The sequence below is a fragment of the Aythya fuligula genome, chromosome 1 (assembly GCF_009819795.1).
Source record: "Aythya fuligula isolate bAytFul2 chromosome 1, bAytFul2.pri, whole genome shotgun sequence".
NCBI lineage: Eukaryota > Metazoa > Chordata > Aves > Anseriformes > Anatidae > Aythya > Aythya fuligula.
Genome location: NC_045559.1, coordinates 46,745,991 through 46,771,185, shown reverse-complemented (window position 1 = coordinate 46,771,185; position 25,195 = coordinate 46,745,991). Strand labels below are relative to the sequence as shown.

At 37.0% G+C, this 25,195-nt stretch overlaps 1 protein-coding gene across 1 annotated transcript in view; it reads left to right on the top strand.

Annotated features, from left to right (window-relative positions):
• The first annotated feature begins 6,242 nt into the window (after positions 1-6,242).
• CFAP54 (cilia and flagella associated protein 54) overlaps positions 6,243-25,195 on the top strand; it is a 108,701-nt gene continuing 89,748 nt past the window's right edge. Inside the window, 9 exon segments of the mRNA XM_032207690.1 lie at positions 6,243-6,403; positions 11,166-11,271; positions 16,144-16,290; positions 18,508-18,679; positions 20,564-20,622; positions 21,946-22,089; positions 22,537-22,650; positions 22,742-22,843; positions 24,805-25,003. Of these exon segments, the coding sequence (XP_032063581.1) occupies positions 6,243-6,403; positions 11,166-11,271; positions 16,144-16,290; positions 18,508-18,679; positions 20,564-20,622; positions 21,946-22,089; positions 22,537-22,650; positions 22,742-22,843; positions 24,805-25,003 (1,204 nt within the window).

Sequence of the window (25,195 nt, the reverse complement as noted above, 5' to 3'; positions counted from 1 at the left end):
AAAAATATGGGAGGTCATCACCAAGTTATTTTAGCTCTCTCTTTGTTTGTTGCCAATGGTTAATATATAAAAGTATCTGTTATTTCAAAACTCTTGCAGTTGAAAGCAGAAATTGCTTGCCATACAGATTATGAAGTGCAGGACCAAACACTAAGAAGAGGGTATTTTTAATTTAATTAAGGCACTCCATTCCCATTAAGCATTTGCATTCCTTTTGAAAGCAACACTGAAAATAATGGTCTGCTTTTTAAAGTGTTAAGGATAAAGGCTAAAAGAAGTTTAACCATATTAGCAATAATAGGTCTACTTCTGCTGTCCAGCCAATTTCTGCAAGCTTATCTATCAGTGGAAATCAATGGTTAATCACCAAAAGAAGTCAGAATTCCTGCAGGAAACACCTGTACATCTACCCGCTGTTGTTAGCAGCAGATTGCAAGCCTGGGATTTTAAGCTTCCTTGTATCAACTATTTAGTTTTCTTTATTGCCATCATACTTTTGGGTATTGTAGCTTTTCCTGCAGATTAAATCCTACTATGGATTTAATGATACAGTATCTGCTATAGATCCAGTATCTTCTATAGAGATAATGATAAACATATAATCCTCTTCCTGGACAGTTTTTATTTCATAGAATGTAATCAGGCAACAGCAACACTTGCTCTAAAAAGAAATTATTGTAAATTGTACTTACACTGAAATAAAACCAACATGTTCCCACTCCACTGTTCTAGAAACTAGCCAAATATCCTTCCTGCATGTATGTAGAAGGAAAAACAATTACTTTTTCTTAAACATTAATTTTGTAAAATTCTAAAGTAATCAGATGAAGGCTTACAATGACATATATTGTGTGTATCATTGGTCATAATGGTATATTTTATTAAGAGTAATATATACCAAGATAATACAATAACATATAACAAAAGCTCAGAATGATATATATTATTAGAAATAATGACCTAGAAAATAAAATTACGTAGAATAATAAATAAGAATTATTGAAAAATATGAAATGTCCAAAGAATTATGGGAAGATACGGATATTTTTTCTACTTCCATGAAGAAGCAAGGCTTATTAACAAAAACAAACAAACAAACAAAACAAAGCAATATAAATCAAAACAAAACAAAACAAAACAAAACTACTCTTCCACATTGCATAATTTTCTTCTGCTGACTTCCAAGCTGCTAAATCTCCTAGTCCAAGGTCAGGCTATCACCCAAAACAACTTCTGTCAGCTGCTTGAATAAACCTCGATCAGCAGATACTTTGACCTTGGAGTGAAATATTCTGGCAAGTGAGTAAGAGACTAATATGAATGGAAAATAGAAGTAATTATGCCAAAAAGCTTCAAAATTCATACTGTAATGCAATAAGAAATGGACAAACCTGAAATGCATTGATCTAAAAATATGGGAGGTCATCACCAGGTTATTTTAGCTCTCTCTTTGTTTGTTGCCAATGGTTAATTCTTAGAAGAGTCTATTTTGATCCTGTGAGTACTCCCTGACCAAACACACAACAGAGAAAGTGTTATGATAAGGATGCATTTGGCTATTCAGGAGTTATATATACAAACAATGTTATTTTCCTGAGATGATTTCTGTATACAGCATGTGTAGCAGCTCAGAATTATAACAACAAACATGCATTGGGAGAACATGAACAAAAATGCACTGTCACATTTGGCTTCACAAGACATTTGGGAAAGGTTTCAGGACTGATTTGTTTATTGGAGAAAACTATACTTCCTCTCATTTAAAGTTTGTCTTGAAAATCTTCATGAAGTGAAGAAAAGGCATGATGGTTTAAACAAAACATGTCACTGCCTTTTTCCCAAATTCAAATCTTAACTATTAGATGCCTAGCAATCAGCTTAAGCTGAACGCAGTTAAAAAAAGAATCCATTTCCCTCTTCTATCTTTTCTCTTTCTTTACTCATAAGCCATAGAAAAGTATAGACACCTTGCCTATCTCTCTGCTCACTAAAATAGATGTCATCTTTCCTGTGGGCCTCTCTCTAGTTTTTTTTGCATACAGCTAAGTGTTTTGCATTTTAGTGTGTTTTTAAGATGCAGCTTTCATGCACATCACTGAAGATCTTGCTCATACGTTTAACTTTTCATGCTGGCAAAGGATATACAGGGCTTTTGTACAAGGCTTCTTTACTATCACTTCAGACCACCACTAAGTTTAGTTTCTTTATTAGAGAAACCCCTACAGCTTCCCGAGACTTGAGACGACCTTTGAGTGAGAGAAGTTTGTCTCCATGGTCTGTCCAGGGAGCCAAAATTAATTAATCCCCAAAACAAATATTTGCAGACCCCTCAAAATCTTTCCAAAATAAGCTCTATCAATTGATATCTACCTCAGTAGAATGTATTTGTAAACTGGAATAAAACAAATCATAATTAAATATAGAAAACATTAGAAATTTTAGACAAACTATCTCATTAAAGCTATAGCTGCATATTTTGGAAAGTCCCTAACAGACATTTTTGTGTCCAACTGCTGTCTTAGGTACTTAAATCCGTAAAGCAGATCTGAGAATCTGCTGTGTTTCAACTTAAACCTCTTAAAAACTCAGGCAGCTGTACGACAACCCTGCTGCATCTGCCTCCCCAAAGACTGGTTAACCCACTCAGTGCATAGCAATACAGCCTGAGTGGGCTGAGTTAAATCTCATAGATTGTTCACACAAATATTATGCATTCCTACATTTTCTTTAGAAAAAAAAAAAAAAAAAAGTGGAACAAGATCACTTCTCCCATATAACACATTTCCTGGAAATCAACTGAAACTCATCTGCATGCCTAAGAATATTTCCCTAAAGACACACACAAAAAAAAAAAAAATAAAAAAATTTAAAGAAGGTTTTGTTAGCATTCACACTCACACTAAAAAGAAATTAAAAAAAAAAAAAACCAAAAAACAAAAAACAAAAAACAACACACTTCTGTATCATAACCTTGATGAACTTTATCTTCAGAATTCAGCACTAAAACCTTTCATATGATACAACTGAAACATAGTGAGAACTCTCACCACAAACACGAATGCAGCCTTACAAGATCCTGGCAATTGCACAGTTCTCAGTAGCTGCCATCCTTCCTTCTGCTGATCATTCCTCTTACATTGACGTGCCAGCTCAGAAAGGAGGCCAGCGCTGCTTTTCAAGTAAAAACTGAGTGTTTTCCTTCTCTGAGTGTTCACTTGCATTAAAACTGTCTCAGATCTGCTCTCAGAGTGTCTGAAAAGACCATCAATTGTTTGTTTGTCAAGATTCACAAGCTTCAGCCACTTTGCTAATGTATGTTCTAGAGTACAGACACCATATCACTGTTTAACAAATTTTGTATACTACTCAGTGACACAAACAGCACTGATACACTACAAAATATATGTTCAGAGTTATTTTAAAGTCCCATGCCTTCGTTACCCTATCAGCCTGAAGATGCTAAAGCAATGGCCCAGAATCACCTCAGCTCAGACTTTTTTTTTTTTTTTTTTTTTTCCACCTAGAAGCATCAAGAAAGATACATAAATTTAGATGTTTGATCTCTGGAGACTGTCAAGTTACCCTGCTGAAGTCTGGTTAATACAGTGTTCACCATTGTCTCTGTCTCTTCATATCAAACAGAAGAATTGCTAGTCACCCTAATTCAAGGGGCACGTTCACTACAAGCATCCTAGGAATGGATCTGAACGTGCACCTCTGAATTACTGATAGGGAACAAACTTTGATTATTGTACTAAATAGGGCTCCACAGACGTTACCTCAGCCCCTGCACCCTGAAACCACTGGACACTCTTCCTGTCTGACTTTATTGTGGTCACACAGTGCTTTCCCCCTTTTGTTTGCTCTTGATAACTTCACTGTAGTTCACACAAGTGGAAGTGACACAAGAGAAGTAAGCCGGGAGCCTGATGAGCTAGCAACAGTTTTTCCTCTTTCAGACTCAAGCATACTCTTGGTCCTACAGCCATGAGAGCAGACATTTCTGATACAGACTTTTACTAAGTTAATTCTTTGTGGGCCATTCTATGGCAGATTGCTCATAACTGGCCTTGTAATGTTAAATCATAGGTCGCTATGACTTCTCTGCTTGAGGCAATGTATTTACCTAAATTCTTCTTGTTGGGATCCTGTCTGTGCCAATACTCCATACAAGACCATAGTCTTGTCTAGTTTCACCTATCAGTGACAACAAAATCATTGGTCTTTCAATTAACCAGTAAATTTTTTCTTTTTCTTTTTAGGCCATAAGGACATATATAGTTCAAAAAACTGCTATAAACTCTCCAAGTCATACAGGTACTGATATGCATATTCCATTTATTTGAGGAAATTCTCCTATCATGGTTTCAATTTCAATAGCCATTACCTTCTTACTGTTTTGCATACACCAAGGTTTTCTCTGTAAACACCAGATTATGTACACTGAAGGCTTCTGAATAACAGATAAGCTTTCTGAAGTTAAAAAGCTCTATTCATTTAACTATAAGCCCTTTTGACTTTTGGACCCACTCAAGTGTAAATCTGAGTCTTCTCCAACAGAATAAAATAGGAATCAATATTGCAAGCATCCAAAGTTGAAATAACATACATGCTATGATGTTTGCTGCAGTGTGGTACCTTGCTATGGCTCTGCAGGGGATTATGCCCCTGGTACTGAGTGTCTGAAGTGTTCTCCCTGCACTAAACCTCCATCTAGAAGGGAGTGTAGTCAGACCCTGCTGAGCTCTGACGCAGGAATTTTAGACTGAACATTCTTTGCGAGCTGGCTGGTCAGCTACGCCCTGGTTAACTTCCCAGTGGTTAAAACTTTATCTTTACTTAGCTCTCTAATCTTCCCCTTTGGGAAATGACTATACTCCATTTGTCTTATTGTTTTCTTTGACTCAAATTGTTTCTATGGCTGCAAACACTAATTCTAACTGCTAATATTACATTCAGTCCACCATCTGCTAGCCAAATGTTAGAGATACACAAAGTTTTACTCAAGAGTCTCATTTAGTGCCTCTCCAGTAGTACCCCTTAAAGCGTCTAGGCACTGCTGCTTTATAAGGGCACATCTCGCATCAGCTGTGAATTCGCAGATCAGCCCTTTGGGATGTAGCACCATCTAGTGAGGCAAACTAGCTCAGCTCAGGGTCCCGAAACGGACAAAACCAGCAGCGCTTCCAGTGGCCCAGGCAGCCTCCCACCAGAAGCCAGTGCACACTAGTCATCTGGAATCCATCACAGGAAGTTCTTTGGTTAGTGTGGCAAAGCCCAGACAAAACCTTTACATGTAGCAGTAATTGCTCTCCAAGCCAACTTCTCCTATTTCAGTTTTCTTGTAAATTTTGTCCCTGTACCCAGTGATTTCTAAATCTCAGCATCAGCACCTTTGTGTCCGGTCTTTTCATGGCAGGCTTTGTTTTCTACTTATTCCACAGAAATCCGAGGAACCCTCTCCCTCATGCACAGCCATTGCCTTATGAATTACTTCACACACACGAACGGCCTCTAATCCCTGCTGGCAACACCTTCCCCTACTCACACGGTACCTGTTGGATGACGGATGCACACAACTCCCAGCCGGTAACAATACCAAATCAGCCTGCAGAATGAGTCAGGTGCATTAGTCACGGAGTAATTTAAGATTGTGCACATCCCCCACAGTACCTAAATGGTTCCCTCATCATTTTGCTGGCCTGGCAAATGCAGCGTTTTCTGGTTTAGAGCTTAGTGATATGGTTTAGTGGAGGACTTGTTAGTGTTAGGTCAGAGGTTGGACTGGGTGTTCTTGGAGGTCTTTTCCAACCCAGATGATTGGGATTCTGTGATTCTGTGGTTCCTACCGCTCAGCATCTTTCTGGTCGTTGCCTTACCATCAGCCACGAATTACCAGGATGCCAGTAACTCATGGCTGACATGCAGGTGGCAAGGTGCTGTGCAGGTGCCAACCGATCCATTTTGCTTAGCATCCCTCCCAAGCCCCTTTTCGTGATGCCCACAGACAACTTCAAAACACCTGGGTGCCATGCCCTCCTACAGCCTTGAAGGAGGGGCTCTGCTCGTTTCTGCTGGAAGCGGGGGGACACCCAGGGGGGCTCCTTGGGCTGCCAGAGCCCTGCCTCAGGCTCGGGGGGCTCCCTCCCGGGGGGCCCCGCTGCGGCCGCCATGTCCCGGGGCAGGCCCGCAGCCCGTGCCCGTTGCTTGGCGACGCCGCCGCGCCGCGGCCGGGCCGGAGGATGGCGGAGCCGCCGGCGGCTGCCTTCTACGGGGCCGTGGAGCCGGGCAACCCGGTGGTGGACAGCCTGGAGGCCGAGCTGCGGGACGTCCTGGGCTTCCTAAGGCGCCTGAGGGGCGCGGGGGACGCCGAGCCGCAGCGCCACGACCTGCAGCGCCGCGGGTAGGGACCGCCCCTGCCTGTGTTTCGGGCGAGGTTGGACGTGGTGCTTAGGGACATGGTTTAGTGGGTGACATTGGTGGTAGGGGGGTGGTTGGACCAGATGGTCTTGGAGGGCTTTCCCAACCTTAATGACTCCATGAGACCCTCCCAAACCCCAACACCTCCTTTTTCTGCACCTCCTCCAAGTGAATACCATAGGAAGAAAGCGCAGGGTGTTGTGGCTGCTGGCATTGCAGCCGTACCAGAGCTGCCTGAGCTCTTCAGCCGGAAAACCCTCCTGAAGGAGCAGCTGGCAGCCCACCAGGCTGTGCTGCTGGCTGCGAGGGTGGGCGCGGGTGGGCTGTGCCTGCCCCGAAAGATGTGCTCACAGCAGGGCCACGCGAGGATAGCGACACACGGCTGCCCTCGTGCATATGGCCATGTCTACGTAGGTATATTTTTATACACGGCGATGCAGGCAGAACATATGGCAAGTATAATTGTGCATATTTGTTTGCTCACATACATGCCGATCTGTGGGTATGCAGAGCTCTACATTTTCTGATGCAGTTAATATAGAGCAACTAAAATCGGTGGATGATTCACAGTTCATGCATATGTCTTATGCAGACTGTGCATTTCTCATGTAGCTCTCCCTGCTGTATTTAGGTACATTATAACGTAAATGTTCAACTGCTTCTTTTAAGCTAAATAGTTGATTTTCTCCTGTTGTTATCTGAGCTGTGTTCTAGACTAAATTCACAGATCTTTAACATGAAAGTGAAAGTTTCCCGTTACCGTAGTTTCATTCAAAAAGAGCACAGCAGTTAGGCTACAGGGTGCTTAGCTTATCACTTACGTGCAGCTTCAGTCCTTACATATTTCACTTGGTACTTTCCTAGATGCAGTCTACAAATAGCCTTTCTCTAAAGGAGCTGGACATACTTTAGGTTGTACTCAGATTCTGCAGTCTATCATTTGTCTGCACTGGAGAGCTCTCCTTTTCTAAGTATTCTGGATTTCTAAATTGTTTATGTGGCACGTTCATCATTAGGTCTAGGCCTAGATCTGTCACTCAGGTATGGGTCTCCAGGCCTTTGCCTCTAGTATTTTAAATCTTGGTGTGTTGGCTTTTGGTATTGCTTCAGCAGCTGATTTCAGTGCTTTGGTATTTTTAAGCCCTTCATTTATAGCTTCAGACTGTTTTTTGCTTTAGCTGATCTGTATTCTTACTTCAAAAGTATCCCCTTTAGGCCCCTCAGAGGAAGGAATGCCACTAAGCTGCTTCACACAACACCAATTCAGCAGAAAACTGCTGATAATGAACACATTCATTGTATCTTCTGGTTGAGAGCTGGGCATGCTGAAACCGATCCATTCGCAAATGTCATGTCAAGTAATCAGTTTCTGTGAACAGTGTCTCCAAGCAGTTCTTTACCTTCCCCTCTGGAATATTTTGACCTAATGAGGCTCTATCTTTTTAGAACTGGTTATTTTGTAGATGTTACCCATGTCCATGCTGGCTCGGTTGGCATGAGAACATTTTCCCATCTAAAGAATTCTGCAGCTCACAAGGAGAAGAGAGCTAACACTACCTGGGTCTTGATCCCAGCAGTTGGTGATAGTAGTGAGTGACCCATGCCAGAGCTCCAAGGCATGGAGAACATTGCATAACACTAAGCTCCCCATGCCTCTGCATCGTCTGACATTTTTTGTATGCGTAGGGACATTATGGAAGTAGAAAACTAGAATTCTGCTTATTAGCACACACACTGAGGTAGCTAGCACAGTCACGGGTATTTGTTTGTGCTTGAAATTTCCATGCTGTTTTTCCCTTGCTTTCTCATTGTTTGATAACTCAAAATTGCTGGTTGCAGAACTAGCCTTAGTCTAGTTGCTTTTAAGAATTTCTGAAGGTAATGGCTATTGCAGATGGTTTCCTAAATGCTCTAAAGAATTCTTGCCTTGTCATTTGTCAAGCTACTTTTTCTGGCATGATTTTGGTTGATGATTAAAGTGCTCTTGTTATTACAGAAGCAAGAAAATGAGCTTCCACATGGTACATATGTACACTTTAGAAGACTGTCGGCTTCATTCTTCCAATGCTGTCAGCCTTTGATGTCGATAAGTCAATAGTAAGGCCGTAATTTAGGCACTTATAATGTTCTAATGTAAGTAACAAAAAATACCGATTACATGCCCTGTGCTGGAGTTATGAATCTTTTCCAGCAGAAGAAGTAGCAATCAAAAATGTTTTTCCCTCAACTAAATGATAAGTTGTTTTAACCCATTTCTTTGGGCAATGGGAACATCAAGGAATTACCACAAACTATTGATTTTATTTCATGTTGTGCGGTTTAGCCACCCTCGTTCTATAAGACATCTTCTGATCAGTATCAGAAAATCCTGTACTAATTGTAGCAAAGACTTGTGACCCAGAAATACAGCTGCATGGTCCTTACCCTATGCAAAATATTAAGGATTGACCTTTCAGGAAAATATTTTTTTTTATCCATAGAATGGTTGGAAATAAAGAAGCTTCACCTCTGAGGTCCAGAAGCCCAGTATTTTTCTGAGAATTCACTTGCTTAACTTGTTATTCTGGTGTCCTACAGCCTACCTGTATATAAAGGAAAGGCATATTAGCTGTTTGGGAAGTGTCTCACACTTCTTTGTCTGTGTCAAAGGAACATTCCTGTATCATGCACTCATTTGTACTTAGTCATGGCATTGTAGCAGATATATTTCACCTGAATGTCCCCATTGAAGTTGGCAGTCTAGTCAGATTTGTCACTAGTTTATTGCTGCAGCTAAGGATCTCACTTCTTAATAGAGTATTCAAAACAAAAAGTGAGGATGGCCTTCGCTGGGGGTTTTCCAGCTGATCATCCTGAAGAAATTTGCTAGTCTTACCTCCCAGACCTCTTCCCACAGTTGTTCTTACTATCAGTTACTTCACAGCCTGATAATTAGCTTTTTTCTTCTTCCTCAAGTAGTATATATCAAACCTTTAGGACTTTGGAAGTCTTTTCCTAAGTTTCTTGCCATGATAGTCCAAAGGGACTCCACTTGGATGCCCGACTGATTCCTTCCTTTGGAGCCTCTTTGCAGATTTACCCCTGCTGGCCAGACTGGTAGTCTTCTGTTGGTGTAAGAGGTCAGTAGCCACCCAGCAATTAATTGCTTACAGATGGACCAGGAAGAACGCATTCTCCACCTAGAAGGTGCTCTTTATTAGACTGAGCTATGGTTTTCTTCAAAGATGTAATGTGGGAGAAGATTGTATTCAGGTCGTTGTTTTTGGCCTGGTTTGTGCTGTTACTGCATTTTTCTTTTAAGATACACCTCTAGAATGTCCCATTTCTTTCTTTGCTGTTTACTTCCAAGAACCGAAAATTGTGCCGAGGTGATACTTTTAGGGGAAAAAAAAAAAAAAAGACTATGAGTGTTGTCATTCTTTGGTGTAGAGATCATTTTGACAAGTTGCTCATACAGCCATCTGTTTCACCTTGAAATGTGAAGGTGGCTTGTAGCTTTCTGTGTGGGAAAACTGATGATTCTTATTGTGCTTTTTTTACTGGAAGTCTTATAAGCTACAATGAAGAACTGTCTGGGAGACTGTAAAAAAGGATTCAAAATTCCTTAATGTCAGAAAACAGCTGAAGAAAGTGTCTTGCATTCTAGTCTACCATCTTAGGAGATCTACCATCTTTTTGCTATCTCAGGAGAGTGAAAAGATCCTGATATCTCACACCAGAAACCACACAGTTTAGACATGAGAAGCCAGCTAGAAGGTTATCTTCCAACATGAATTCCCTTCTCTTTAGTTATTTCCCTTATAAATTGCTGCCTATGAATAATGTAGATGCTGTGGTTTCACAAGGCACTCTTTGCTGAGGTTTTAGTAGAAGTGATTTGTTAAGAGAATAAATGTAAGAGATGCCTGGTGCTGTTAAGACTGTCAATACTGTTAGTTCTGTAATAGGATTCTTTTCAGAAAAATCCCTGTGCTTATTAGCAGTCTGCCTGATCAATTAATGTTTTCCAGCTTGAATATAGATTTCTTAAAGAAGTCTAAGGTGGCAGCTATTGCCATAAAATCTTTTTTTTTTTCCTTTTTTTTTTTTTTTTTCCTTTTTAGAAACATGTCATTTGCTTGCTCTCTCTGAGTCCCACCCTTTACAATTTAAAGTTCCCAAACATTTCATGCTAGAGGCTTTCTAATGACTTCCTTCTTTTTGTGATTCCTGGTACAGTTCTACAGTTTATTTCATGGCTACTAGGTCCTAAGTTTGCTACTACCAGACAACCATTATTATTTGGGGATCTTTTTTTTTTTTTCCCCTACTCTTAGTTCTTGTAGTTTCTGGTCCAATAATTGGTCTGAGTTGTAATCCATTGAGTTTCCTTAAAATACCAAATAGCTTCTACAGAGCTTCTCAGATACAATCTGAAAAGTGGGACAGATTTGACAGTTATGACCGTGTTTGAACAATGCAAAGGGACTTGTATTAAGACATTTTATTAAGTATTTACATACAAAACAATTCATCCTTTTTAAAAAATCTGTGTGATAAAAACTGTTGACAGAAATGAAACCCAGAAATGTCCTTGGCTGCTTGTTAAATCCAGTTTTAATGATCACTTGTTTTGAAGTATGTAGAGGTTCAAATACATTTGGAAGAAAGGTGTTTTCACAATTTGAAGTTTTCTTGATTTGTTTACTTGTTATGATGAGTCTACTGCCAGTCTAATCTGGAATGTTTTTCTCCTGTATTTTTAGTGCAAATACTTTGTTTAATATTTGGAACAAATATAAGCCTCGACTGCCAGACTGGTATTACAATGACAAACTTCTGAAAGTTGGTGATTCCCTTGTTCAGATCAAAGTAAGTCATATCAAAACAGAAAAGTCTCAATCACAGTCTTTTTTTATTTCATTATGCTTCTATGCTACTTTAATTTTTAATGATATTTTATAGGAAGCTGTTTAGAAAGTAGCAAAAACTTTTACAAAATAATCCCATTGAGAGTTGGTGGTTTGTATCTTTCATTTATTATTGTAAAATTGCCATTTTTGGGATATATTTGCTATATCTACATTTTCTATGCAACTGTTGCCTCTTTAAAGTTGAACACTGCAAAATCTTTATTCAGTATTTATAGTGGTGGTTTGCTCCACAGAGATGTCAACTCAGTGCTCAGTAAACTAAAAGTGAAAGTAAAGAATTGTTAGGAGGGGAACAGAGAACAGAAAAGAGACATCGATTATAACAGCTGCATGTATGGATGGTGCTCTTGCATCTTGAATTCTGTGTGCACTTCTGGTCTCCTTAGAAAGGATAAATTGCAACAAGGCAAGAATCTGGAGAGAGTAATGAGGATGACAAAGCATGAAACAGCTTCCACACAAAAACCAAAAGTAGGCTATGACTATACAGTTAGGAACAGAGATCACTGAGCAGAGTGTAATGCAGGTCTGTGAAATCATGAGTGAAAGAAGAGGCTGAACAGGGACTGATCGTGTACACTTCCACTTCTAATATAACACCATCAGATGAAGCTGGTAGGTGGCAAGCTTGGACAAGAGCAGACTGGATCTTCACAGAATGTGTACTAAAGCTGTGGAATTTCTTGCCACAGGATGGTATGAATGCTGAAAGTTTGGGCACCTTCTTTCCTTGGGTACCTTCTTTCTTTGGGTACCAAGGAAACATGACAAGTTTACAGTGTGAGCTGTAGATTGTTGAAGACGTTGAGAATATTCAGGGAGTGTTTTATGACATGGTAACTCTTATCTAGTCATCTGTTACTGGCTGCAGTTGGAGCTGGGGTAGCTATTGACTCAGTAGGGCTATTATTATGTTATGTTCTTACATAATGTTTGTCCTTTGTGTCTGCTGAGAAAAAAAACACCTTCAAAGGCGTGCTGCTCATTACCTCAGTGATACTTGTGTCGAAGATCATGCCATAAAGTCTGGGTCTTCCAAGGGCAGTTACAAAGCAAGGCTGAGAAGCAGCTCAAAGTACAGTTGAAAGTTATCTGCAAGTCATTCTTTTGGGTCTGAGGAATGGTGTGTGGTTCTGAGTGATACAGTTGTGGAGCAGAAATGCTAAGGGACTACACAATCATGGGTTGATTTGTTATAACGTTTCAGTTCTTGAAAAGCTGCTTGAGAGAATATGCTTAAAGTTTGATGAGAATTAGCACACATGTAATTTAGAGAAAGGTGCAGCTCCTAAATACATGCCATCTGTTTAGTGTGATTTTGTGTTTGTAATGATCCATCATCATCCTACTTTTTCCTAGGAACATACTGGAAGACTCTTATTTGATCAATAATACATTTCTAGGTTATAACTCCAGCTATCTAGTGTGTCTGTTAAGAGACAATCAAATAAATATTTTAATTGTGTGCTTTCCACCTACTTTAGATACAGGATTTTGATAGTATTATTCTTTTTAAAATTTGATTGTAAAAGAAAAAATGTATTTATAGCTGAAAAGTTAGTGAAAGTATATAATTTATTTGTAACACTGTTCCAAGAAGAGCTTTGGAAAGTGTCTGTAACTTCTTCATTTTTGAATATAATGGGAATAAAAAACTAGATTAAACCAAACGGTAGTTGTTGCTATTATTATTATTATTATTTAGAATGGGGTATTAAATTTTACTAAAGTGAAAGCATGATTTCATCTGCTTTATTTTTGGTGTTAAGCTTACTATTATTATATGTCATCTTGATATATTCAAGTCTTTGTATTGTTTCATTTTACAGAGATAAGCATCTGAGATTGTGTCTTGCTAAAAACTTGACCTCATTGCATAAATAAGACCATTTTTGAGGTTCCTAAATAGTTCTTTTAAACTCTTTTATATGTCATTTGGAACTATTATGACAATATTGAGGAAAAAATATATTTGGATTTATATTCTGTTGAAGAAATTTCATATTCTTGTTCTGTCCCCACCAGCAAAAGAAAAACATATAACTGACATTGTGTTTAAACTGAAAACAGTTTTTAAGAACACTCTATTGACTTTTCCATTAGGAAAGCAGTTAAATGCCTATTGTCACTTAAAAAAAAATTATTATTGTTATTCTCTGCAGCATATGACACTGTTAGATTCCTCCTTTTCACCTAGAAAAGTAGCAGGCATAATTGGAAGTGTATCAAGATAGTCTGAAGACCTGTCTTTTGGAGGAATACATCCAGTGAAACTGTTACACTATTATACCCTTTGCTTATGGAACCTAGCAATAATAAATGCTGTTTATGCTATTTGTGGAAAGCATTTATAAGTAGCTAGTAGTTGAGCTTTTCCACAGACCTGGAGACAAGTATGAGGGTCATGCAAATGTTGCAAAGTCTTCTATATCCTTCACTGCATCTGCCCTAAAGAATTCCACAGAAGTGGCCTGCCTCCTGCATAAAGAACAGCAAGCTGAAGCTGAACTTCAGCAACACGCAACACTCACTGGTAGGTTGAAGGCATATAGAAGAGTTTGTAACTGTGGTGCCTATTGTAACTGAAGGTACAGGTTCATGGTATAGGTTTGGGAATATTCACAGAAATTCTTAAGAAAGGTCTTGAAGAACTAACTGCATTTGTTAATAGCTCCTTCACTGCCTAGGCAATTCCATTCAGGTTTTGTTCGTATTCATATTTCCCTTAAGTTTCCACAGCTGCTGGGCCTAGGAATTGCTCTGAATATTACACAAAGCTTTTAGTGCTCGGAAGTGCTGCTCTCACAGTTTACTCAGTAGGAAGTTATTTCAAATAAATCAAACCCTGCCCTCTATACATTGGCTTCCCATGGCATGACTCAAGTGTGGTAATTTGGCCCTTATATTCAAGGAGCTTCCAGACCTGGCCCAATATTGCCTAAAAATAATCTAGAAGTCTGAGAACTCACAGCTGCCAACCTCTGTTGTAATATGGTTTTCTACAGTAAAGTTATCGATGCTGTAGAAAAAGTTTTCTTGCTGGCTAGCCTAAAATTTTGAAGTGAGCTGTCCTTGGAACTCCCATTTTTAAGTGCATTTCTTTGACTTTACAGATGTAGTTTTCATTGTATTCATATTTTTTCTCTGGAGAAAAGAGGAAAAAACGTGATGGATGTTAGTTACAAATTTAAATTCATTACAGGAAAGATGAATGTGGTGTAACAGCAAGTTCTGTGATAGGCAGGGTGGAGCCTCTTGCATAAATGCAACATTCTTTTGGTCCCTTTTGAATCTTAGTTGGAAACTGCTGGTGATTATTTTAAATTGCAATCCCCCTTTATGTTACGTAATACTTAATGCTGCAGAGTCTTTTAAAATGCATTACCAGTGATTAAGCACCAGCTTAACTTTCCATCCTCCTGCTATTTATTTTCATGCAATCTCACTTTAAATTTCTTTCCATTATACATCTGCTATGTATCTTTTAGGACACGCCTAAGTTCATTATGTCATAGATCTTGAAATTGGCTAGCCCGTTAGTCATCATACTAATCAGTACTGACTCATTTCATTTTCCTTTCTGTCTCTATCTGTCTCTTATCTCTTATATACTCTAAGCTGTTTGGGAGAGGAATCACCTTTTGTTTTTATATTAGTACCCAGCTTAGGGACATTCTGAACCATGGTTTAGGATTCTAAGAGTTATCACAGGCTGACTCTATGCATTAGCTTACACAGGTGACCAACTGCCCATACCTGTCCGCAGAAAGTAAAAGTTTCTGGCTATGGCAGCTCCTTTCACACAGCAAAAGAGATAGTAGGGTCATGTCAGTAAGATTCCTCAGATTATTAAAAGTTTGGGGTAAGTGTTACTGTGGTGGTAGGAATTTAAACTGAAAAGAGTGGGTCCAAGGAAATGTGTTTGCATTTTCTGTGATTAAACATCAAAGGATCATTTTTTACAAGTAGAAATTAGTTATTATCATTTTTTTTTTTTCCCCCAGAATTTATCATGGCTGGAGTGTGTGTGGTCTAGTGTTAATGAAGTTGGTAGAGAAAGCTCTAAATAATCTTTGCTGCAGGAAGTGGTGGAGGTGATTCAGTAAGTAAGTGGCACTTGGGCAGCTGAGTCAGAGCTGAGCCATAGTCTCAGTCTGATGTTAGAATGGACCAAAGTGCTGCTGGGGAGGTGCGTGCTAAATGACACATAAAGCTCAGCATCCTGTTTGCTATCAGATTTAAAGACCCAGTGGCGATTTCTAGTCTAGTAACACTGACTTGGCCTTAAGTAATTCCAGTTGTCGCTGATTTCATTCTTTTTTTCTTGATCTTACTCAAAGTGTTTGAGTTAAGACACTCTTCCTTTCTGCATTGACATCAGGGAAATGGGGAAGTGATGATGTCTGTATATTGTTTATAAAATTCTGCTTAACAAAATACCTTTCTCAGAAGTGTAGTACCATTATCATTACTGCTGAAACCCTTCAGGATATTCCAGGAGCCCTTTGATTTTATTACGTTACCCCAAGATCAGACTTTACACTTGTTCTCTGATATGTCATACTTGTGATTTAGGAGTTTGTTTACTTTAATCAGAAGTTCTTCTTTTAAGTACTTTAACCTTCATTTGCTGAGAGATTTGACATTTGAAATAATATTGCTCAATGTTTATATGAAACTTCAGTGTTTTACTTCCAGCTGCTCTCTCACATTGATACTTTTTACATGAATATGATAACGTATAACACATGTTATAGAAATAGAAATGTAATATACAAACTGTAAAAGTAACTTATTCTTTGTTCTTCAGGAATATAAGCTGGCACTTCGACAGTGCTATGGAAGATACCTTCAGCAGTTCAGTTCTGTAAACCCTGATGATATCACAGATGATGTGCATAAATTTAAATCCACCTTTTTTCCAAATGGTTTCAGAGACAAAAATGCGGCATTTACGGTAGGGTTATTTTATTTTATTTTTTTCCGTTGAATACATTTGCAGTTTCAAAATAAATAGTCTTCTTTACCATCCACAAATGTGATTAACATTGCTATATTAATTAAATATTAATATTAACTAAACTTTGATAGCTTGTCTAAACAGATTACATGGAGATTTAACAGTCATATATATGGTATGAACATCCAGAGGGGTGTAGATTTCTAAGAGGATTTAAGTGCTTATGCTTTTGTGGACTTTGCCAACCCCTGTCAATGTTAGAAAGGTAGTTTTCTGAAATTGGTTATTCCATAACTGTCTACAGCAGTTTTTGCTCTGAAATAGTTGCTATTAACCTTTGTCAGCATCAGGGTATGGACCAAAGTTGATAACTTTCCTGCAGTTGAAATTTCTATATGGTCTGATTTAAGAACTGGACAGTGTGCAAGAGAATTAAAACATTGCACTGTAGTGTTTATCATAAATGTGCAAAAATACTACATGCAAAAAAAAGCTCATGACATACCAATTAAGAACATTGTATTCCTAGCATTAAGTTATTGATTTTATTTTATTTTATTTTATTTTATTTTATTTTATTTTATTTTATTTTATTTTATGTATTGATTTTATTTTATTTATTTGATATTATTATCAATATGTAAAAAAATGACAGAGTGGTGAAGAGTTTTAAGTGATCTAAGCTCTGTGAGAGTTAAGTGACCTTAAAAGTGTGTTTGCATCCTTTTGTGTTAATTGATTATAGGGATAGGTGTTTGCAGTTTATCATTTGCTATCTAAGAAGGAAAGCGTTTCAGTAGGTATTAGGGGAATGCTAAAAACACTAGATTTTATCTTAAGCAGTGCTTTGCTGAGTAGCTCTGTTTTTGGTATGTGGTAGATATTTCAAAATAAAGTAATGCAAGTAATGGCACAGGCTGCCCAGAGGAGCTGTGGATGCCCTATCCCTGGAGGTGTTCAAGGCCAGGCTTTGGGCAACCTGGTCTGGTGGGAGGTGTCTCTGCCCATGGCAGAGGATTTGGAACCAGGTGATCCTTAAGGTCCTTTCCAATCCAAACCATTTTGTGATTATAAGTTACTCTTTTATCAAGAAGAACAAAAGGAAACCAAAGGCATTTCCTATGTATTGAGATAATTAAATTCATATTCTTTTAGTCAGAGTTAGATTGTACATAGGTGTGAAGAAATAGAGACAGTGAGCTTGCTTGAAAGTTGGAAGCAGATGTCATGATAGAAGAGCTACTTTTTATATTATTTCTTTTGTTTTTCAAATATATTTTAGCTTCTTAGAGAGAATATGACTGAAGCTATGTTAATCAATATTATTTTGATTTTAAAAAAACACTTTGTAATTAAATTCAAAATTCTGGAGATGGTTTCTCCTGTTTTCTATATGTTTGTCTAGACCCTGAACTGATGATTGTGCCAGATCTTTTCATCAGTATATACTGAAAAGCTTGTTCTATAACTTGGCTGTTGGACAGTGAGATATTTGTAAATTTTCAGATATGAAATCTGGTTTGACAGTGATCTTTAAAACTGGAACTGGTAGCAATAATGCATCTTCTAGAAATCTGAGAGATTGATAAATTCTGAATGGCCTTTTTGCACTTACCTCATTTCCTCTCTTTTGCTTAGGTTTGCTTTTCCAGTGATGTACTCCAGACAAGACTGAGATCACATTAGGTTAGGTATTGCCAGGAAGAGAAGGGACTATATGTCTGCAATCCAATAGCAGAGAAAGGTGATCAGTGGGAGCAGGAAATATAGAGTGGGTGATACAGATGAAGTAAAATTAAAAGTTGCCTTAGTTTACAGAGGGGCCAAGAATTACATGCAGATCTTTTAAATACCAGTTTAATGTCTTAACCTTTCTCTCTACAACTGTTTCAACACAACTACTGCACTAGGTGAATTTTCATTCCGTGGGACAGTGGAAAATGACCCAGGCTAATGGTAAAACAACTGGTAAATCAACAAGGCCAATGGTAGAGCTGTTCACTTTCTCCATATTTTAATTCTCATTTAAATGTTATGCTGTTTTTTTTTGTTTGTTTGTTTTTTTTTGTTTGTTTTTTTTTCTGGTATGGTTGCTCTTTTCACGTTCAATGATTTGTTGTACTTTACTGAAGGAAAAAATGGTAGGTCCATCTATTTTAAATGAGTGTGTATATATGTATATAATTATTTTACATATGTTTCCATATATTTCAGTTCCATGCTTTGCAAGAGAGGAATGTTTGTATATACCAGATGGTTTGTAGCAATGACAGAAATCTCCAGAACCAAGAATCCCTGCAGACTTGTTTCGATGTCTTGTCCTCCTTACGACTCACCATGCAAGTGGCTCTACCTCAGGAGAATTTCTGTTGGCTTATCTACAATGGTACCGCAGGCTCCCCATTTGCATTTCTCTGCTAAGCAAACCAATGGAGGGAAATTTTATATGTATTCTTTAAGGTCAATGTAGGGGTCATGAATAAATCTCTAGTTAGTTTTTAATTGCAGTAGTATTTAAAAAAAATGTTTCATATTCTAAAATAACAAATTTTTAATTATAAGTTTCTACAGTGTGCTTTTTTTTTTTCAAATGGACAGTTATAAAAGTAATAGCTTTTTCATCATAGCTGTGGTTTGAGTGTACTAATAAAATGAAATCTGACAGAGTAAGGGCATATTTTATAAAAAAGCTCTATTTATCAATAAAATATTTGTGTTAATGAGTGTTTTTTTTTTTTTTTTGTGTTGTTTTGTTTTGTTTTGTTTTTGTTTTTGAAAAGGGGATTGCAGGTTTAACTGTAGAACATGATCATCTGTCCATGACATTAAATCTTTGTATTTCTTAAAAATGTTCTCCAAGGCTGGAGTTAATAACCAAACTCTTTTAAAAACTACCACATTACTTTTAAATAATTTGAATTTCTGTGTATGATGTTAGTGTATATAAGTACTTGGATTGGGAAAAAATTGAGGCAAAAATGGAGCTTCTGTGAACTAAATACAGTGAATGGTGTATCAAGATTTTTACTTCAAGAAGAAAACCTATATATATAGAGAGAGAGAGCGAGAAAGGCAATGCTGTTTAGTCAAAAGTTTGGTCTATTATTTCATTCCACTATGGTCAATTGTTGCAATATAAATCGAGAAAATAGTTTGATTTAATTTAATTAAAAAAAAAACCACAAACTGGTATTTACTTTCTCTGAGCTATAAACAGTTGAAATTCTTATCCTTGCTTTCCTGGGACTGCCATTACCATCATTCCTTTTGAGGCATGTTTTTTGTTTGCTTCAGTAGGAAAAAAACCTGTAATTAAAATCTGATCACCTGCCATTCTTATGTCCATCTACCTGTGTGACAGGTCACTGTACCATGCCTAGTCAATAATGATTTTTTTTTTTAATCAAATTAGAAGAAGACATTAAGTAATGTCAGATTTTTTTTCCAGCTCCCAAACATTTTTCTGCAATTTCTGGCAACAGATTTTGCGTCTCACTACATTTAACTGACTTTAAAAAATTCTTACTAATGCTTGCTAATATCTTGCTTATTGGAATAATAATACCCTTCAGACTATGACAGTTGACATTGTGATACCTCCTGCTGCCACAGGTGTCCCTTTCTGAACAGTCATACAGAAAGCATAGATTTTATTATTATTTTTTTCCCCTGGGAACTGTAGTGTCTTTTATACTTCTAGGGCTGATTTTTTGAATAGCAGTTTTGTGACCTAGCCTACATTAAGTAATTTTTTTGACAGGATTTTATTTGTAAGTCACTTTGATGCTTTTGAAAATTCTATTCACTATCAATTTTCTTTATTCAATTATCCTACTGAATATCAAATGATAGTGTTGTCTGCCAGAACAGTACCATGACAGACTGAAAAAATCCTGCAAGGTAAGGTCTGTGAAAAGAGGTAATATTTTCAGAGGTTGGCATCTGGGGATTAAAAAAAAATATCTCTATCAGTACATTTAATAAAAATTCAATATAGTGTATTTTAATATTTAGTTATTTTATTTTAGTTATTTGTATTACTACAAAACAAAGTTTTGTAGTTACTTTTGAAGTTAACATCGCTCAAGAATTTGGTGGGTTCAACTTATTTGATTTCAAAACAGTTACATAAAGATTATTAGTTTATTTTTCAGCCTCTGGAAATAGCCAAGATACTGAGAGGAATTTTCAGTTGGTTAACATGACAAATTTCACATAGGAATATAAAAGTTATATTATTTTTTATGTATATTAATTTTATTTTTTACAGGTACAATTCATATTTACACCATATGCAGACATTTGATGATGATAGGTCAGTCTGCTAAGGTATGGAAAATAAAGAGAAATATTTGAAAACTGTACAAAAGATTGGACAATGCACCTGTATTTTTCATAGCACTGTAGCCTGACATCTATTTCATTGTCATTGCCAGTAACAGCACCTGTCACGAATTAACAAAATGTCTGGAGGTCAGTGGCCAATTTAAAAGCTTTCATGTCTTGGTGCCTCTGCTCCTTCCTCAGCCGCGGGATGGAGCTCAGCACAATGCCTCACTAGTCTGTGAGATGGAATATCAGACACTTTCACAGGGCCCTGGATTTTTTTTTTTTTTTTTCCTCCTTCCTGGGCAATAGCTCGGTTGCAAGTGGGCTTTTGTTTCTTGAAATCTGGAGATATACTGACACCTGGTGGCTATGTTTTTAGATGCAAACACTTAAAAATGACATGGCCTTCCTCCCCGCTCCCCTTTTTCTTTATAATTATCTTTGTAATTTTTTTTCTTAGCTTCTTTTTTTCCCCTATTAAAACTTGCACAGAATCTGAATCAGCCTATATTTGGTTTCTTTTCTTATTAGTTGCTTATATCAGTTGTTGATTGAACGAGAGAGGTATCTCTACTTTATCTGACTGAAAACAGAAGTGATTTAGCACCTTGTTTAACATTCAGGTTTTTCTTATATAGGGTACAGAGGAACTAATCATAGGTATTTCAGATTATTTTAATTTAAATTAAAAATCTGTAAATTGATTTAAGACTGAAGTTGTGCAAATTTAGTGCACCTTAAGAAACAAAGCAAATAGAAGGGGAAGATACTGTTCCATCAATATAGCAGGGCTAATTCTATAAAGTGAGCAAGTGCTGAAATTACTATCTTGGGAGAGATATAAATGCCCTAAAATTAAGAGCCAATTGTGTAGTTCCTTGGTTATAAATTGATCTAAGTGCAGGCTGTCACCAAAGGAGGCAGACTCTATTGCATCCCAAATCAGCTTGGGGATCTAGTTGAAAACTAAGAAAAAAAATCACTATAGCTGACACAAAGGAGAGGGAGAACTCTCATAATAACAGCAGATGAGAGGGGATGGCAGCAATGCTTTCTGGTGACAAGTGGGCTGGAATGGTTAAGGTATGTCAGAGGCTAAAACATAATGCTTGCCCACAGTTTCAGATGGAAAAACGATAATAAGCAGGGAGAGTGTTTTGTAGTCAACAAAATATTTTAAAAATAAATATAGATTTAGATTTTTTTTTTTTTTAATTTGTCTTACCAGAAAAATAAGTCTTCGTATGTGTTCCTAAGTGATAGGAAGTTTATTCATGTAGTATAAAAAAATGTTCAGTTTGAAACTGGATTTCTTTATTTCAGGTGCTGGAATACTTACTTTGGGCGAGTATATGTATGGAATTATCCATTCCACTCTTATCTGTACATTATTTGACATGGAGAGCCACTCTATATGCTGCAGTTTCTCAGTGTTATTTTGATTGTCAAGCCGGCATTCATGGAGAGGTATCCTGATTTACCATATATAACCATAATTTCAGATGCAAATAAGTGGGAAATAAATATTTATTTAAATATTCCTGATTGTTTCCAGATCATATGCATTTAGATTTCTGCCTGTATTCCAAAATTTAACTGTAATGTTGGGTTGTTTCAATACGTATATGAATAATCAATTCAAAGTTAAATGCATCATTACTTTGTATTGTAATAATAGTCACAGATTTCTAGCATTAAGTTGTGATCAATCCCCATGCAGATATACAAAAGACATTTTGCAAAGGTTTTCTTTTCCTTTTCAACTATTGCTCATGACCTGGCTTTCATTGCAGTCCTTTGCAGTTGTCTGAATTCAAGAATGATGTGACTCTGAAATTACACCCCAACAATCAGAATAAAAAAACATAGTATCAGTTTCAGTTTTGTTTTTGTTTTTTTTAATACTTTGGACAGGTATTTGCTCGCCGTGGTCTGATTAAAATTGATGAACTGAAGCAATTAGAAAATATCAGTTCTTCTCAGGAAAATTCAGAAACGAGAAAGATTTTTAGAGAGGCCACTCTTAAGGTATCATTTTGAAATTAATTATTAACAGTTACAGTAGCTACAATCTTTATGAGCAGAGCACATAACACAGTTATTTTTTCCTTTGTGCCAGATGTCAGTAATGATTTTCAAAAGAGCAGTATATGAATCCAGAAGAAAACCAAAAAACTACTTTCGACCTAAGTTAAGAGTTAGCCTGAAAGAAGCACAAAATGTAAGTTTAACATTTTGTATAATCCCTATCTTTGTTTACTGTTTGCAGGTGACGAGTATATGATATAATTCTGCTTAATACACATAGTGCTGCTCACAAGGAGAAGGCTCTCATCTCTCAGTTTCATAATTAACATAATCTATCATTAAAATGCAGAATAAACTTCAAAGGAGAGAAAATGTAGCAATTAATTCTATGGGGAAAAATTCATTTTATAGCATTTTTTTTTCTTTAATAGTTACATTAACAAAAAGAGAAATTCTGTTCAAATTCATACCAAGTGTATGTGGGTTTGCTTTGCTGTGTTCAATTACTGTGAAGATAAAGGGGGAACTTTGAAAAAAAACTACAGTGTTTGTTTGTTTGCCTATGAAGACCACTTATTTTTCTGCAAGATACCATGAGTTAGAGAAAGGTATCCAGAATAAAATGTAGACCTTTAAAGAGGTAATTAATTCCCCTAAATATCACTAGTCCATTGTGTTCCTTTCAGCCATTGTTAAAGATGAGTGATCCACTGGTGTAAGAATTATTTAAAAAAAAAAAAAAAAAAAAGGGCTCTTTTGTGTGACTGTATTGGGCTTCTTCCTTCCTTCCTTCCTTCTTTCCTTCCTTCCTTCCTTCCTTATTTAAATAAAATTGGCTGTATTAGGTTTATCAGAAGTAACTGAGATTGTTCATTTGATAATTTAATAATAAAATTATAATGAAGTTATACCAATATGCTACAGATACAATCTGATTGCACTGAACACTGCTTTTACATAACTTACACATCAAATCTTTATAGAAGATTATCTGATACCTTGCTTTCAAATCATTGACTTGAGCCATAATTGATAGTGCATGGCACAATGATTTTGTTCCAACCCTCACTTAATGAAAAAACCCTCACTTAATGAAAATTACCTGTTACCTAAGTTAGGGACCAAATCTAAGCGTGTTCAAGACTAATCTTGAAGAGATTAGTCTTTTTTTTTCCATCAAAAGACGTTTAGATGTAGAGCTTAGGGAAATGGTTTAGTGGGGACTGTTAGCGTTAGGTCAGAGGTTGGACTCGATGATCTTGAGGTCTCTTCCAACCTAGAAAATTCTGTGATTCTGTGATATACACATCTGAGCTTGTCTTTAGATATTAATTTGGAAGCTAAAATAGAAGATGTGGATGCAGCAAAGTGAGAAGGAAATTCCTCCAATTTTGTCTTGTTAAATGTACCTAGAAACCATTCTGAAGTGTTTTTATTTGGGAAAGTGGTAAATAAATAGAACTGAAATGTTGATGGAGTAATAAGCAATGCTTGTAAATGCTGTGTCTCTGATTTACTTTGCGTGGTAGCAGTTTGGTTAGTGAAGTAACAATCATGTAAACAGGACACAGAAATAAAATGCTGAAATATTTTCTTATGTAGATCTCTGTCAATAGTGGAACAGACCAACCTTTTTTTTTTTTTTTTTTTTTTTTTTCTTTGTGTGTTGTGCATTGCATGTTGTGTTTTTGCGTTATGCTATTTGAAAACATGCAAGTCAGTAAAGAGAATGACATTTTGCTCTCACTGCAGTGCTGAGCATCCCAATCTCTGATTTTCTGATAAGTGTGTAGTACTTCACTCCTGATGATAAAGTTTGTATCATTATAAGGAAAGATCTGTGTGACTTTGAACTGTGTGGCCTTACTACACTTTTACTCATAATTTCTACTGTTATATTTCCTAAGTGAAAAGCCACACAGCAGTTGTGTGGTTGTTAAGAAATTATGAAATTTCTTAAGTACTGTACCCACTTAGCATGAGGCTTTGCTATGCCTTTGAAGCATGAAATTCATAACAATTTATTTTACAGTATATTATTTTCTGTTTTAAACATGTACTTTCTTTCTGAAGGAGAATTGTTTTGAAAGAAATCTTGCTTTTTTGTAACTGGGTTTAGCTATTACAAAGCTTACATTACTTTTTCCTACTCAGCTGTCATGGCCTCGCACTACTACTGAACGTCTGCTGACAGAAATGTTTGACTGTACTGCAGCTCAGTTCCTTGCCATCCTGGAAGCTCTGTCTGATAGCAGTAGGCATGTGCTGCGCCCAGCTCCTCCCGTTCCTGATGAAATTGAAATTCGTGATGTCATTTCAGAGCTTTTTTTTGCAGGCCTGGAAATCCTCTCAGGTAACAGCATAAAGAACCAAAAAAAAAATAATATTGGAGAGGAGCCCAGACCTCCGTTTTTTTTTTTGTTTGTTTGTTTGTTTGTTTGTTTGTTTGTTTTTTTCTTTTTCTTTTTTTTTTTTTCTATAAGAGAAAGAACTTGCCTGAAGGCATATATTTCATTTAGAACAATAGCACCTGTCAAGGCAGACA